The 14,222-nt window shown below is 47.8% G+C and overlaps 1 protein-coding gene across 1 annotated transcript in view; it reads left to right on the forward strand.

The window, feature by feature from the left end:
- ABCA12 (ATP binding cassette subfamily A member 12) overlaps positions 1 to 14,222 on the forward strand; it is a 78,530-nt gene that overhangs the window by 59,168 nt on the left and 5,140 nt on the right. The window contains exons 37-46 of the mRNA XM_030952313.1: positions 27 to 120; positions 1,583 to 1,710; positions 2,614 to 2,701; positions 3,161 to 3,266; positions 6,652 to 6,706; positions 7,420 to 7,597; positions 9,373 to 9,488; positions 10,223 to 10,382; positions 11,642 to 11,910; positions 12,529 to 12,739. Of these exons, the coding sequence (XP_030808173.1) occupies positions 27 to 120; positions 1,583 to 1,710; positions 2,614 to 2,701; positions 3,161 to 3,266; positions 6,652 to 6,706; positions 7,420 to 7,597; positions 9,373 to 9,488; positions 10,223 to 10,382; positions 11,642 to 11,910; positions 12,529 to 12,739 (1,405 nt within the window). The remainder of the gene's footprint in view (positions 1 to 26; positions 121 to 1,582; positions 1,711 to 2,613; positions 2,702 to 3,160; positions 3,267 to 6,651; positions 6,707 to 7,419; positions 7,598 to 9,372; positions 9,489 to 10,222; positions 10,383 to 11,641; positions 11,911 to 12,528; positions 12,740 to 14,222) is intronic.

The following is a 14,222-nucleotide window of genomic DNA, read 5'->3' on the forward strand; positions in this document are numbered from 1 at the left end:
TCAGAGGAAAATGTGTTCCTTTTCAGGCAGTGTTTAACAGAGGACATGCTTGGCCAGTGGATTACCAGTGGAAACCAGAGAACTAAATATTCTGCCTGCAACTGCACAGATGGCATCCAGGTAACTTGGATAAACCCAAAAGTGAGGGGGCTTGGGGGATAATTGGGGACCTTGTTTGTTGGTAGTGGTTTTATGGGCTGGGGCTCAGCATTACAAGTCCTCCTGTCTCTCTTTGGCCTTGTGGAATTTGCACACTGGATAACCACTGTCTGCACCAGTTTGGGGACAGGAAAGGAGACAGCATCCTCAGAATATTCACACCCTAACATCTCTGCCTTGCTCCCCATGGTGGGAGAAGGTTTAATGGTGTTTTTGAGTGTTATATGATTGTCCTTTTTGACAGAGGTGAGCATGTGTTCAAGAGGAAGATTTCATCTTATGCAAGCACTGTCACTATATAAAATCACAGCTACTTTTGCTGCTTGCTCCTCAGAATTTAACTTTATGCAAAGTCCTAGATCTGCTCCTTGTTCTATATATTAATGATTAATAATAATAATTTGCATTACAGTGGTACCTACAGAGCCAGATATGGGCACTGCTGGGATTTGCATGCCCATGGGGAAAAGGCAGATCCTGCCCCAAGGGTGTTACAGTTTTTACAGTTTAATTTGGGGTTGAGCTCTCCTCCCTCCAGTGCTGCTCGCCAGTCCTGAGTTTTTTGCCATAGCAAATAAACTCATGGCACAACGTGATGCCTTTTAACATAAAGGATGTACTTAGCTGAACATTCTTTAAAATGCAGCTATTTTGTGCAGTTTTCTGGACATACACCTAATTCCACATCATTAAAAGTATTGGCATAATTTCTCCAGCAAGTTGGGATAATGTTCAAAGCTGATTCTCACCTCTAGCAGGCACAGGCAGGTGTTCCTCAGCATGGAGGAAGCTATTTTGTGTATTCAGATGAACAGATGCACAATGGGGGAGTCCAGGGCTTTTGTTATGGATGAGCTGAAGGAAGAAGCCAACATGCTGTCTGGGAGGACACTTCAACCTCATGAAACACTGATGTGACTTTGGCCCTCAGCATGTTAAATTATATATTCAGGACTAATTCAAGGTTTCTCTGAAGCCCAGGAAAACATTTCCAGTGACTGACAGTAAAGCAGAAATGTAGAGTGTAGCTGCTGAGGAATGGAAGTTGAGAGTTTGAGGCCACCACAGAGTTTTCTGCTCTGTGAGTTGTTTTGCCCTCTGCAGTTGTCTGTGCAGTCACTCTGCTAAGTAAGATCAGCCTTAATTCAGCCAGAATCTTCCTCCATAGCATGAAGGACATTTCAAGGTCCCACTGATGCCAGGAGAACTGAAGGGTAGATTTAAGCAGAGGCTGTTTTCAAGCACCTCCCTGAATGCTGGGGACAGTGTGCAGGGATGTGTGCTGTGTGTCCCTGCACCCTGGCTTGGGAAGGAGCAGCCTGTGCAGGAATGCTGCCATGGCAGGCTCTCAAGCTTGTCCTAACGTGGTGGTTTTTAGTTAAAACACAAACACTGAAGGTTTTCTTTGTTTGTCTCCCCTCAGACATGTCCACAGACAAACTACACTCCCCCTCACAGAAGGACCTTCTCCACACGGACGCTTTACAACGTGACAGGGCACAATGTGGAGAGCTACATCCTGGCAACCACCAAAGATTTCCTGCAGAAAAGGTACAAACCCCTCCCTCTGTGCTGAAAGGGAGCAAGGCAGGACATCCCACATCCCCTCTGCATGAAGAGGTGGCAGGGCAGTGGGGGTTTAGAGTCTGCTGAAAGGAGCTGATGCGTTCTGCAACCATGGATAAAATTTAAAAAAAAAAAGTAAAAATAAAATAAAATAAAAAAGCAAAAATAAAATAAAAAAAGCAAAAATAAAATAAAAAAAAAGATAAAAAATAAAATAAAAAAGGTAGAGGCTCGTGCAAGTGCTCAGCTTGATACAGCACATCATAGCCTGGGGATAACGTGTCAATCACCTGGCATGTTGGGGCTGCATCTGCAGACAAGCCTTTGTCTGACTCAAGTCTTTAAAAAGAGGAAAATCTGACACAGCCTGTCATGAAGTAAACCCTGGGGAGAGATTTTCCTCCAGATTTGACTCTCTGAAGAGTCTCAGTGAGCGCTTCACTTGGAGGAGTGCATCCATTCCAGTGAGAGCAGAGTCTGAGCATTTCCTTGTGCTGTGGGGTGGGTCTGGGCTCTGCCTTGGGGCACAGGTCACCTGCCACTAAGGCTGGCAGGAAATGTGTCCATCTGCCACTGATAAACTGAGCTGCTCATCTCCTGGGTCAGAAGGAGCATCTCACCCCAGAGTGGCAGGCACACAGCTCAGGACTCCACTGGGCTCCAGGATCTGCCTCAAATGGAGGCTTTCAGCAGCTTTGTGACAAGGTTACCAAGCTTCTGGGGGTTTTTAGCCCCCAAAGAAAGGCTCCCATGGGAGAGGTGGCTTGGCTCCATGCTGGGATAAGCTCTCTGAAGTCAGGCTGCAGTGCCACGTTGGCATAGCCCACCCAAGGCAACCAGAGCTTTGGGATGAGGGCAGCGATGCATTTCCCTCTGGTTTTCACTCAGGTATGGTGGCTGGAGCTTTGGGCTGCCTTTGACACCAGATCTGCAGTTTGACATCAGGCCAGTGCCCCCCAACAGAACACTGACTAAGGTAACCAACCTCCACCTGCTCATCCTGGTATGGGAAGTGTGGGACTCAAGAGAAGGAATGTCAAGTTCATGGATATTCCAAAAAAAAGGCAAAACCCTCTGAAATCTGCAGCTTGGCATGACAAAGATGACTTGCAGTTCATTTTCTTTTCTCTCCCCATTCTTCTTTATTGGTCTGACTTCTCTTGCTAGCAGGAGGCAATTTTTCTGCTGTCATAATTTTATTATACAGAGGTGAAAAGATCAATTAGTAACACTTTTATCTCATGAGGGGATATATGTACCATAACAAGGGCTGGCTGGTGTATTCTGATATGCCCATTTCTCTGGTTCAGCTCAGTGAAAATGTTGTAAAGCACCAGGGCTAAAATGTGAGGTAGTTTGCAGAAGTGAAGCAGGACAAACCAACATGTTGTCAGTAATAACTCCCAAACTGTTTCAATTTCTCAATTGTGTGCAGGTGTGGTACAATCCTGAGGGTTATCACAGCCTCCCAGCCTATCTCAACAGCTTGAATAACTTCATTCTTCGAGCCAACTTGCCAAAAAATGAGACTTCCAGATATGGTAAGTGTCCCTTTACAGAAGCAGATAACTTCTCCCCTTTGGAGGGATATCCTGCTTCTGCTGAAATCAGTGACAACACTTACCTTGACTTCAGTGAGGCCTTTTCTTTATTCACTGTTCTGCAATTCCTTTCAAAGCAGAATTCAAGAGCATGAATAACTCACAAAGTTCATTTGTCTTAGTAAGAGGCCCAGGGGAGCTGGGCAGGGAGCCCCAGCCCATATGTAAAACCCTTCATCTGAGACATGCCAGTGGTTGCTGATTGATTTATTGCCTCTCATGTGGCACTGCCAGGGCTCTCTCTGATAGGTGCCCATCAGTTATGCAGAGAAAAGCTCCTCTAGGTCATTCCCAGGGGTGGGTTAGACTGGGAAATTTGGATCTGTCACCCTTCTGCTGAGAGCAGCCCAGGGTGTGTGGGCATCTGAGGAAAAATTAAAGGAGAAACAGAATTTTCAGCTGTGTTTTTCCTCTGACACCTGACATACACAGATCCATTTGGGGTCCTCATAGCTTCTCCTCCATACCACACTGCAGCAACCCAAATTCCTGCTGGTAAACCAGGGCACCTTGCCTTTCCCTTTGCAGTTTAGCCCCTTTCAAAGTGCAGTGTGGGCACAAACCTGTCTGCAGGTGTGTCTGCCTCCAGAGAGGGCCAGAGTGCAGAGACAAGGGAGATTTACCTGGGCCCTGCTCTGCTGAGAGCAGCAATTGTGTGCAGAAACACCCTCCTGACTGACGTTCCTGGAGCAGCAGTGCCCTTCCAGCCACGTCCTGGCCAGGCCCAGCCCTGCTCACCTCAGAGGGCTGCTGTCCCTGGTGACACAGGGACAGGTGGCAGTGTCTCTTGGCTCACAGGACATGTCTGAATTGAGCTGTGATGGATCCAGGCACCTGGCCTGAAGCTTTGAGTGTGACACCCTGAATTCCAGCAGCAGCAGCACATGCTGATCACAAGTGGCCCCCAGTGCTTCCCAGCTCACTCCACTGCACTGAGACTCCTCTCCCAGCCAGCTCAGCTTACAGGGAGTGACACCAGAGCCTTGTCCTGGCCACCCCCTCAGTCAGGGCCTGGCTGTCCCCTCTGGGGTTTGCAGTGTGCCCTCAGCTCACACATCACAGAGCTGCCAGAGAGGAAACCCCAGCCAGGCACTTCCAGCAGCAGCAGCAACATCCCAGAGCAGCTGAATTATTAAGCAGTGAAGCTCCTTGCTCTGTCTCTCTATTCCCAACACATGCTGTGTTGGGAAAGAGCAAAGAGCAAAGGCAGGAAGCTCTTGTGAACAGCCAGAAAGTTTTCACAGGGCAAGTTTTCTACCAGCAAAGTAGCAATTTTCAGGGGGAAAGAATAGCAGCAGTTTTGTTCCATCTGTCCTGCTGCTTAGGTGTTTTTGGAAAGAAATGCTTAGTAGTAAATGACCAGACAGACAATTCTGTGCTTCCCACTAATCATCCAAGCCAGAGAAGGGGAGAAATAAAATGAGTGGATGAGGCTGGTTCCCCTGAGGTGGAGTAAATCCAGTCTGAAACACAACTGCAGGCATGTTCTGTGGGATATGCTCCTGGCAGCTCAATGGAGTTGTTGTTGTGACAAATAAATGATGGTTTAAGAGCCATTGAAATGGCCAGATAAAAGTGTGTTGTCACTTCAGCAGTCAGAAAGAGGTGCCAGTCCTGCTTTAGAGGTTTGACTTAGACTGGGTATATTTAAAAAAAAATACATAAAAAGCTTTTTACCCTGTCACTAAGCAAGTCATAATAGCTTTTGACTTCTGTATATTGTGCTTTCTCTTCTCTCAATCCCAGCTAACAAAAAAGGAGGAAGCATTGAAATGGAAATTTTGACTTCTAGCCTAAGCTGCAGTAAAGGAAAATGGCTTTATAGTGAAGTATTAACAGATTAGACAGACAGTATCTTTCTTTCTCTCTCTCCCTTTTGGAGAAGGGAAACATTTCCTGGCTGTTTGTATGGCTTTATCAGCAGTCCAGGATTTTAATCCCATTTCTCTCACTGATGACAAGACTGAGGTTTGGTCAGGGTTTTTTTTTCCCCTCCAAAATTAATTTCTGATTAAATCCTCCCTTTCAAATTCATTTGCTCAGTATGGCATTTGGTCAGCTGAACCCTCAGGCTCCTCCCTTCTGGTCCCCCCTGTCAGAGTGCCCATTCTTAGGGAAGATTACCCAGAATAATTCTTCATCACATCATTCCTAAGGTCTGCCACCTGGCTGTGAGGAGTTTAAATTCCAGAAGTGGCATGGTATAGAAAATCTCTGGATTTAAGAGCAGCTGGAGGTCCCCCAGCACTCCTTGAGGCATTTTCTTAGATATCAAAATATGAATTGAGAGGCTCATTTTTAGGCACATAAACTTGGGAGCCTTTCTCAGGCTCTGGAGCCTTAGAGACTGGGCTGCCATGCTGGTGGGGCCAAGGCAGAGACCTGCACTGGTGGGACTGGCCCACCAGAGCTCCTCCATGCTCTGCCTTTTGCTTTTGTGGGCACCAATTGCCTCCAGACATGGCAGAAGCACTGTGCTGAACAATACTAGTGTCTTTTAGGCTAGGGGAAGGAGTGCTTAAACCTCCTCTGAAGATACCTGCACATTAGCAGAGAATTTCTCAGTTGCAGTTTGAATTTCTCAGAGAGAAATTTCTCAGAGAATTTCTCAGTTGCAGTTTGGGCCTGATACAAACCCATTTTCAATGGATTTTTTTGGAAAACATCACAGGGACTTATCAGTGTGATAATTAAATTTTTGCTAGTAACTTTGATCAAAATACTCTTTTTAATTTTTTTTTCCTAGCTTTTTAAGACAGAACAGTTCAGAATTCACTGCCACACTGGGGCAGAAGTGTCTGTAGCTTACCTGGGTTTCTGCTCTCACCTCCACAGATCCCATATGGAGAAAGGCATCTATCACAGGCAGGTAGCAGTTGTGGAGTTGGGCAGCAGGGGAGGGATTGTTCCTGGTGACAAAAGAACAAATGGAACAAGGTGGGATCAGCAGACAGCAGCTCTGAAGCAGAACACATCCATCAGTTTGGAAGGTGTCAGTGCTGAGGGGTCTGAGCTGGAATGCACAATCAGCCCCACAGTGCCTGCTTTGAGTGTGGGGAGGGAATGGGGCTGGCAGCCACACAGGTGGAGGAACAGGGCCCAGGGTTTGAATTTCAGATCTGCTTGCAGCCAAGTGAAATCCTAGGAAAAAGGAGGAGGCTCAAAATCCTGCCCAAGATCACACAGAGATGACAGAGCAGAATCACACTTTTGATCTGCTTTTCTTCTCTTTTCTCTCAGTTTTCTATATTGTTGTTAATATCAGGAGCTGGTGAAGGAAGCTTTAATTTGGACACATTTTCAATTTCATTTTTTCTTCCCATAGGTATTTTCCTATCAGCTCACCCATATCCTGGAGGACAGAGTCAAGAACAAGTAATGTAAGAAGATTCATTTGGTTGATGCCTGAACTTTTTTAGCTTTAAAAGGAGCAAACCAGCTTATTGCAAACCATAAACCAGCCTAAATTACTGGATATCTTTCTCTAAGTGATGAAACTGTTCTCACTTGTGATCATTCCCCCTATTCATGAATAGTGCCCTACTTGCCACCAGAGCTGGGGATTCCTGTGGGGTTTTTTTTGCAGGGTCTCATGGAGATCTGGAGGTCACAGTTACAGCCTCACACATTTGTGTGTTTGGGGCATATAAATTAATAAATTATAATGATAATAATAGTGATTATGATGATGACATAATTTTCCTTCTGGCCCTTCCATTCCATGCTGGGGTCTAGCACTCCAGCTCAGTCCTGCGAGTCCCTTTTGCTGGAAATCATTGCCATCAGCACAGGGAGCAAAGAAAAGAGGAAATTCTCCTCTGTGAGGGTGGTGGGACCATCCCTGGAAGTGTCCAAGGCCAGGTTGGACAGGGCTTGGAGCAACCTGGGATAGTGGAAGGTGTCCCTGCCCATGGCAGGGGGTGCAATGGGATGGGCTTTGAGGTCCCTTCCAGCCCCAAACCATTCCAGGATTATAAAAGATGCTGTCCCAGAATCAGGACCTTATTGCTTCTGAGCTCTGACCAAGCCTCATAGTGAGGGAAATCTGCCACTTTCACTCACCAAATTCATCTTTCTCCCCTTTTTTTCCCAGGCTCAACAGCTTACTGGACATCATAGTGTCCATGTCTGTTTTGGTGGGCTACTCCATCACCACAGCAAGCTTTGTGCTCTACATGGTCAAGGAGCACCAAACCAAAGCCAAGCAGCTGCAGCACATTTCAGGCATTGGGATGACAACCTACTGGGTGACCAACTTGGTTTATGATCTGGTAAATAATTCACATTCCTAAATGCACCAGGGGGAGCATTACACACCATGGGGGGGAAAAAAGTTCTTTATTTAAAGTTCTTCTTATTGCTACCAAGAGTGCTGTGTAGTAATTGTTCTCCAAGGCACTGAGGAGGATTAAATGTGAACTGCAGCAGTGGATTCTGCCAAGCAAAGGCATTCCTGCTCTCTGGAGTGTGTGTAAAACACCCAGCACATTTATACAGGAGCAGCAGGGAGCAGGCTGCAGCCTGATTTCCATCCCAGCACCCAGCTGCTGCTCTGACAGCTTGCAGGGCTGGATCTGCTGTCAGCCAGGCTCCACAGATCTGGGGTGAGGCTTTGGGGCTCGAGGCTACAGCCACTCTGGGATCCCACAGCAACAGGCATCCCTCAGCTGGCACAACCCTGCTGGGCAAAACCCCACCTCTGGCTGCAATGCTGTCTGTAAGAGGCTGTGTTAGGAAGTTTTTAAGCCAAGCAAAGCTACAAATGCAGCCTTGCAGGAGCTGAGCAGTTCTTTTTCACAGTGCTGCATGGATGTGCCTTGCTGAGCTCCCAGCACTATTCCCTGGCATAGGTGTGCCCTTGTTCCCCCTGAAGTTGTTTCCTCCTGGTGCAGAGGGCTCATGGCACTGCTGGAAAGCATTGCTGGGCCAAGGGGAAAAATGTTTGGAGCGTCTGTAGGCTGAAGTGCTTTGTGTGTTCTGCATTCCCTGTGGTGCAGGTGTCAGACCCTCACACAGGGGATGGGCAGTGCAGCCAAGCTCAGCTCCTGAGCCTGGCACTGCCAGCTGGGCTGCAGGGGTGACCAGCTCCTCCTGTCCCACACATTTCTGCTGAGGCAGATCTGCAAGTGCCTGAAATCCCAGTGATTCCACTGCTTCCCAAAAGCAGGAAATCCTCAAGGGCATTTGGGAGACTGACCCTCTTTGGTGCAGGGAGAACCAAGGGCTGGAATCCCATGGGGAATGTGAGCCAGAAGTGCCTGCCTGGAGGGGCTGATGAGTGCAGGCAGCAGCACAGGGATGCCCTGCCCTGCAGGAGGAATGGAAGGGATCCCAAGGCAGCAGCACAGGGATGCCCTGCCCTGCAGGAGGAATGGAAGGGGTCCCAGGGCGGCGTGGCCCCAGCCTGGCTCGGCAGTGCACTGCAGGGAGGGTGGAGCCGGTCTGTGCCTGCCTGCCCGCTCCGGGCCCTCCCTCCAGCCCTGCATTTTTGTAAATCAGCCTGTGGCAAAATCCCCGGAGTCCTTGCACCGTCGGTATTCAGCGGGCTGAAACTAATCCAGCGCTCTCGGCAACTTGATATTTCTCAGTGAATCCCTACCAGTAAATTCTGCTAAATCCCAGAGCTGGGGAGGAGAGGGAGCTCTCCAGGCAGACTTTTGGTAGGTCTCTGGCTTGACTCAACACTATAAAGACTAGATTTACAGGGCACAGTGAAGTCGTCTGACTGCAAGGCTAACAGAAAACCCAGAGGGGTATTTTTCATTCACAACCTTTTTTTAAGGTACTTTCTGCCCACTCTCCTCAGGCAAAGCTGAGGCTTTGCCTATTCAAAGAGACTTTGTGGGAATTCATCTGCAGTTCATCTGGGGGCAATTGAGAGCCCACCTGTGTTTGGTTTCCCTAGAAAAACCATTCCCTTAGAAAAACCAAACCAAGCTGCATTTGTGGGACCAGATTCAGTCCTGGCATTGTTTCTTCTGTATGGTTGTAGGAAGGTGTTTCAGAACTGTTGTCCTAGTAACATCTTTTTAATATCATTTTGCAGGTACTTTTTATGGTCCCTATTGGACTCTCAGTAGGAGTTATTTCAGCCTTCCAGATCCCAGCTTTCTGCAACAACAGTAATTTAGTGGCAGTATTTCTTCTGCTGTTACTCTTTGGGTAAGTGTGGAGCTTAGTTATTTAAATATCACTGCACAGGATAAGGAACTGGATCTTGCAGGCTGCTGCAGTCTGAGATCCAGGGGGGAATATGTGGGCTTTTCTCTTCAACATGCCCTTCACAAACAATCACTAAGTCGCTCCTTCCAGGAGCAGGGAGGTGAAGCAGTGTTGTCATGCCTGCTTTATTCAAAGCAATCTCTACATGAGGATATAGAAATCTAAAAGGTCCCAGAAACAGCCCAAGCTATAAGGAAATGCTTGCTGACCTCTTGCAAAGTTCAAGAGCATTTTAATAGCAGAGAGCAAAATAAACAGCAGCAGCACAATTCTGCAAAACTTAGACTTGAATCCTCCAGGCCCAGAGTCTCTGTTTTCAGGTGGGGTTCCATGTTCAAAGTATGTCTCATAAACCTTTTCTCCAAATTCTAACAGACACAAAGGCATTTTTCCTTTCTTTAAGCTCTGTCATGTGGAAATGTAATCACATGCCAAAACAGAACTGTTGTGTTCCAACTCTGGGAGTGTTCAAAGCCAGGTTGGACAGGGCTTGGAGCAACCTGAACTAGTGGCAGGTGTCCCTGCTCATGGCAGGGGGTGGAACTGGATGGGCTTTAAGCTCTCTTCCAACTCAAACCATCCAATGATTCTGTGTCGTCTGATGTCTTCAGTGGTTTGTTTTCAAAGTAGCCTTTGAGTTACCATGGTTTTCTCTGCACTGTTGGTATTTATAGATATGCATCATTTTCCTGGATGTACCTGCTGGCTGGGCTTTTCAAGGAAACAGGGATGGCCTTCATTGTTTATGTCTGTGTCAACCTGTTCTTTGGCATCAACACCATTATCACTCACTCTGTTGTGTTCCTGCTCTCCCAGGAAAAGGCCACGGACCAGGTAGGAGCTCCACAGGTACTGACCCTGTGGTGAGCCAGCAGGAGGCTTCTTGTGGGCTGGGTGGCTTTGATCAGGTCTGTAGCAGCTGGACACAGCCACAGGATTTCATGGGCATCCCTACAGACAGGACATGAGTCACATATGGATCTTGCTTGTCTGTAAATCTGCAGCCCCAGCAAAGAAAGAAATGATGGTGACAGAGGGGAGAACATGAAAAGAAGGGGAGAAAACTGAGGACTCTCTTTATAACCACCCTGGTGATGGAAGATGGAGGTGGTGGAGATGCTTGATAAGAAGTTGTTGATGGACGCTTCAAACCATTGCTGAGTTCTTGGGCATGAGCTGTGGGGAGTGACAGCTGAATGTCACTGCCCTGAGTCTGACATGTGCTGCAGTTAACCCAGCACCAGCTATCTGTCATTTAAGTCTGTAATGCAGTCATCTTCTCCCTGCAAGGATGAAAAACAACCTAGAGACAGTGATGATTCCCTAAAGTAAAGCCCTCTCTTAAACTGAGATCTGCCTGGGAATGGCTGGGATAAAATGCACACCTGACACTTAGATTTCTTTTGTTATGGAGAGCAATTACAATAGCTGGGTTGGATTTTTCTCTCTGTTTGGACAGAGTTTGTTCAGCAACCCCTTGGATTTTAGGGATATGCAATTATGATCACCATTCATCCCTCTGTGCCCCAGTGGCAGGGAGTCAGTTCCCTTCCATGCTAATTTAGTGCCTCTCCAGTTTGCTTTGTGCACTAATCCTTTCTTCTGCTAGAAATGTACCAGAGTTCTTTACTCTGATGCTGCACTGGGCTGTTCTGCTGTGAATTAGCTGGAAAAGCCCTTCTATGTCTAGAAAAGCCAAACCTTTTGTTTTATGGAGATGTTTGTCCAAGGAAAACAGACAGGGCAGCGCTCCAGGGGAACAGGCTGTGCTGGGCAGATTAGGGGGCACAGTGGCAGGACTCAGCTCTGGCTCCTGGGTGTTTTCAGGGTGCTGGAACAGCAGCAGGGACCATGCTGGGAACTGGCTACTGTTTACTATGGGTGATCACAACCTCAGAGCTGCCTGTTGACTTTTATGACCTTGTGCCTGTGAAACGAGCTGTCTGCAGAGCTCTTTGCTCTCAATTTATCTCTGCTGAGACACAGGCAAATCCCAATGTAATTGTTACACTTCAGTCCCACAGTAAAACCTATGAATTTATTCCATGAATAAAAGCAGTGACTGACTGTGGTGCTCTTTGTTTTTTTCCCAGGGCTTGCGTGATCTTGCTGAAAATTTAAGGCATGTGTTCCTCCTGTTCCCACAATTTTGCTTTGGCTATGGCTTGATTGAACTGTCTCAGGATCAGGCACTGCTGGGCTTCTTAAGAGCCTATGGAGTGGACTACCCTGACAAAACCTTTGAGCTGGACAAGACCACGTCCAAGCTGCTGGCCATGTTCATCCAGGGCACCGTGTTCTTTGCCATTCGACTCACAGTGCACGACAGGATGGTCCAGAGAGTCTGGAACAAGGTCCTGGAGTAAGTAACATCTGGAGCCTCACTGGGAACAGCCCCAGGCACAGCTCTGAGGTCACCATCACTGGCAGTTATGCAGCCCATACATTTCCAGGACAATTTGTGAATGTGGAGTGAGTTTTCTCTCAGTTGATATTAGAATATTAACTAGCAGAGGTGTAGTTTACAGAGTGCCCTGGTAGGTGGTGCTGGCTGGCACTGCAGCCCTGGGTTTGGGGTTTGGTGGGTGGATGCTCAGCTGTTGGTGAGGGCAGTCATTCCACTGACAGCCTCCTCTGTTTGGCTCTCCCCATCTCCTCTGCCCTGGGTGCACACAGTGAGGAGTGAGAACATCCCTGTCAACTGCATTAGGAGCTGTCCACAAGGCAGGACCTGCTCCAGCCCAGAATATCTGCTGAAAAAAGGGGGAAAAACAGGCAGGGAGAGAACACTGGGTGGAGCAAATACCGGGAGAGAACACTGGGTGGAGCAAATACCAGGAGAGAACAGAAACTGTATCTGAGTATTGTGTGCATGCCGTGGGATCTCACAGGGAGGCCCCCTGGGATCTATCCTGGGAGATAACTGAGATCTAACTGCTGGCTGGTGCTGGAAGCTGAGTCCCTCTCTGCCCTCCCCCAGGTTCCTGTTTGACAGAGTCCATGGCAAAGCCTCCCTTCTGCCCCCTGCGGCCGTGGAGGATGGGGATGTCCAGGCTGAGAGGAGCCGGGTGGAGTCTGGCAAAGCTGATTTCGACGTGGTGCAGCTCCAGAACCTCACCAAGATCTACCACCTCCCTCACAAACGCATCACAGCAGTGAAGAACATCAGCCTTGGCATCCCTGCTGGGGAGGTGAGTGAGGGAAAAAGGCTGCAGGCATCTTCCCCTGTCACTGCCACCTTCTGTAATGGTTTGTTCTGCTCTGGCCTCTCCCTTTCCTTGCCTCATTTATTGATTCTTGGGGTTACAGCAGTGACAAAAGGCTCCTGGTAGATTTTGGACCTCAAGTTTGAAGGCCCTAGAAGGAGGGAAAGTGGATGGGAATTGATGGAGCTCTATATTCAGAGCAAAATGTCTGCATGCTCTGTTTGTGCAGTGCAGTCTTGGGGGGGGTCACTGGGGATCACCAGATGCTAAATGATGACAGCAGAACGTGTCCAGCTGAAATTATTCACCTGAACTGCATGGGAGATGGTGAGTCAGGCTTATCTGCTTGTGTTTTCCCATCAGGGGAAGACAAATCACTCCAGCTGAACACACATTTTCATTAATCAGGACCTAAAATTGGCTCCAAAGAAGAAAACATTCTTTGGTCATGTCAGTGCAGTGAGAAGTGAAAAGACAGGAATACACAGAGCACCTCTGAGATCCAGAGGAAACTGGAGACCAGATTCTACCTCAGGCTGTGCACCTGACTTGTGGGGAAGCTTGGAATTAATCCTTGGCACCTGGTTTATTTTAATGGCCTGGGTCCCACAGAGATGAAAGGACAGTATCCTCACATGGACACTGTGCTAGTCTTTATGGCTGAGGATTTTTTACAAGCCAGGACTGCCACTGAGGTCTCTGACTTCTGGCAAAATTCACCCTGATGCTGGTGGGATTCAGGGCACCATTCCCCACGTGTAAGCAGGAGCTGTGGCCCTGCACTGCAGACTGTGCACAGCTCCTGTTCCTGTATGGACCAAGGTAGGGAAGAGCCCTGGATTGCTGTGCATCCCCAGCACAGGAGGGCTTTCACATCAGCTGGTCTGTACTGATGATGGCAAAATAACAGTAATTATCAGCACAATGGAGATGGCTGATGCAACACACAACTGCCTAAATACAACCTCAGCTATAAAATGTGGATTTTAGCATGACATGCTGGAACCACACTACAGTGAGACAATTCTTCATTTTATTAAGGTAGTGCTTTGGTGATACAACGTGACAAAATCCTTGTGTTGATGAAGGTTTTAACCAGTGCCAGCCCAAACCTCACTCACCCCATTCCCAGGAGCAGCTCTGTCCCTGTCAAGGGGAGGCTTGGCACACATGAGCTGATGGGGATTTGGGCCTGAGCTCCTGTAGAAATGCAGCTCACAGTAAAAGGATTGACTCTACTGGAGACACATCCTTGGTTCTTCACCACATTAAACAGATGGTGCTAATATAAGCTGGAGTATATTGCACCATAAACAACCTCCATTATAACACTGGCATGCTCTGAGCTCCTCTGGCAATTCATCTCGCTCAAGGGGCTGGAAAAAGAAGGGCCAAGGTGCACTGAGCACCCATCTCAGAGCAATATTTCTGCATTACAAATACAGCATGTTTACATTTGGACTTTTCT

This window comes from Camarhynchus parvulus, chromosome 7 (assembly GCF_901933205.1).
Source record: "Camarhynchus parvulus chromosome 7, STF_HiC, whole genome shotgun sequence".
NCBI classification, from domain to species: Eukaryota; Metazoa; Chordata; class Aves; order Passeriformes; family Thraupidae; genus Camarhynchus; species Camarhynchus parvulus.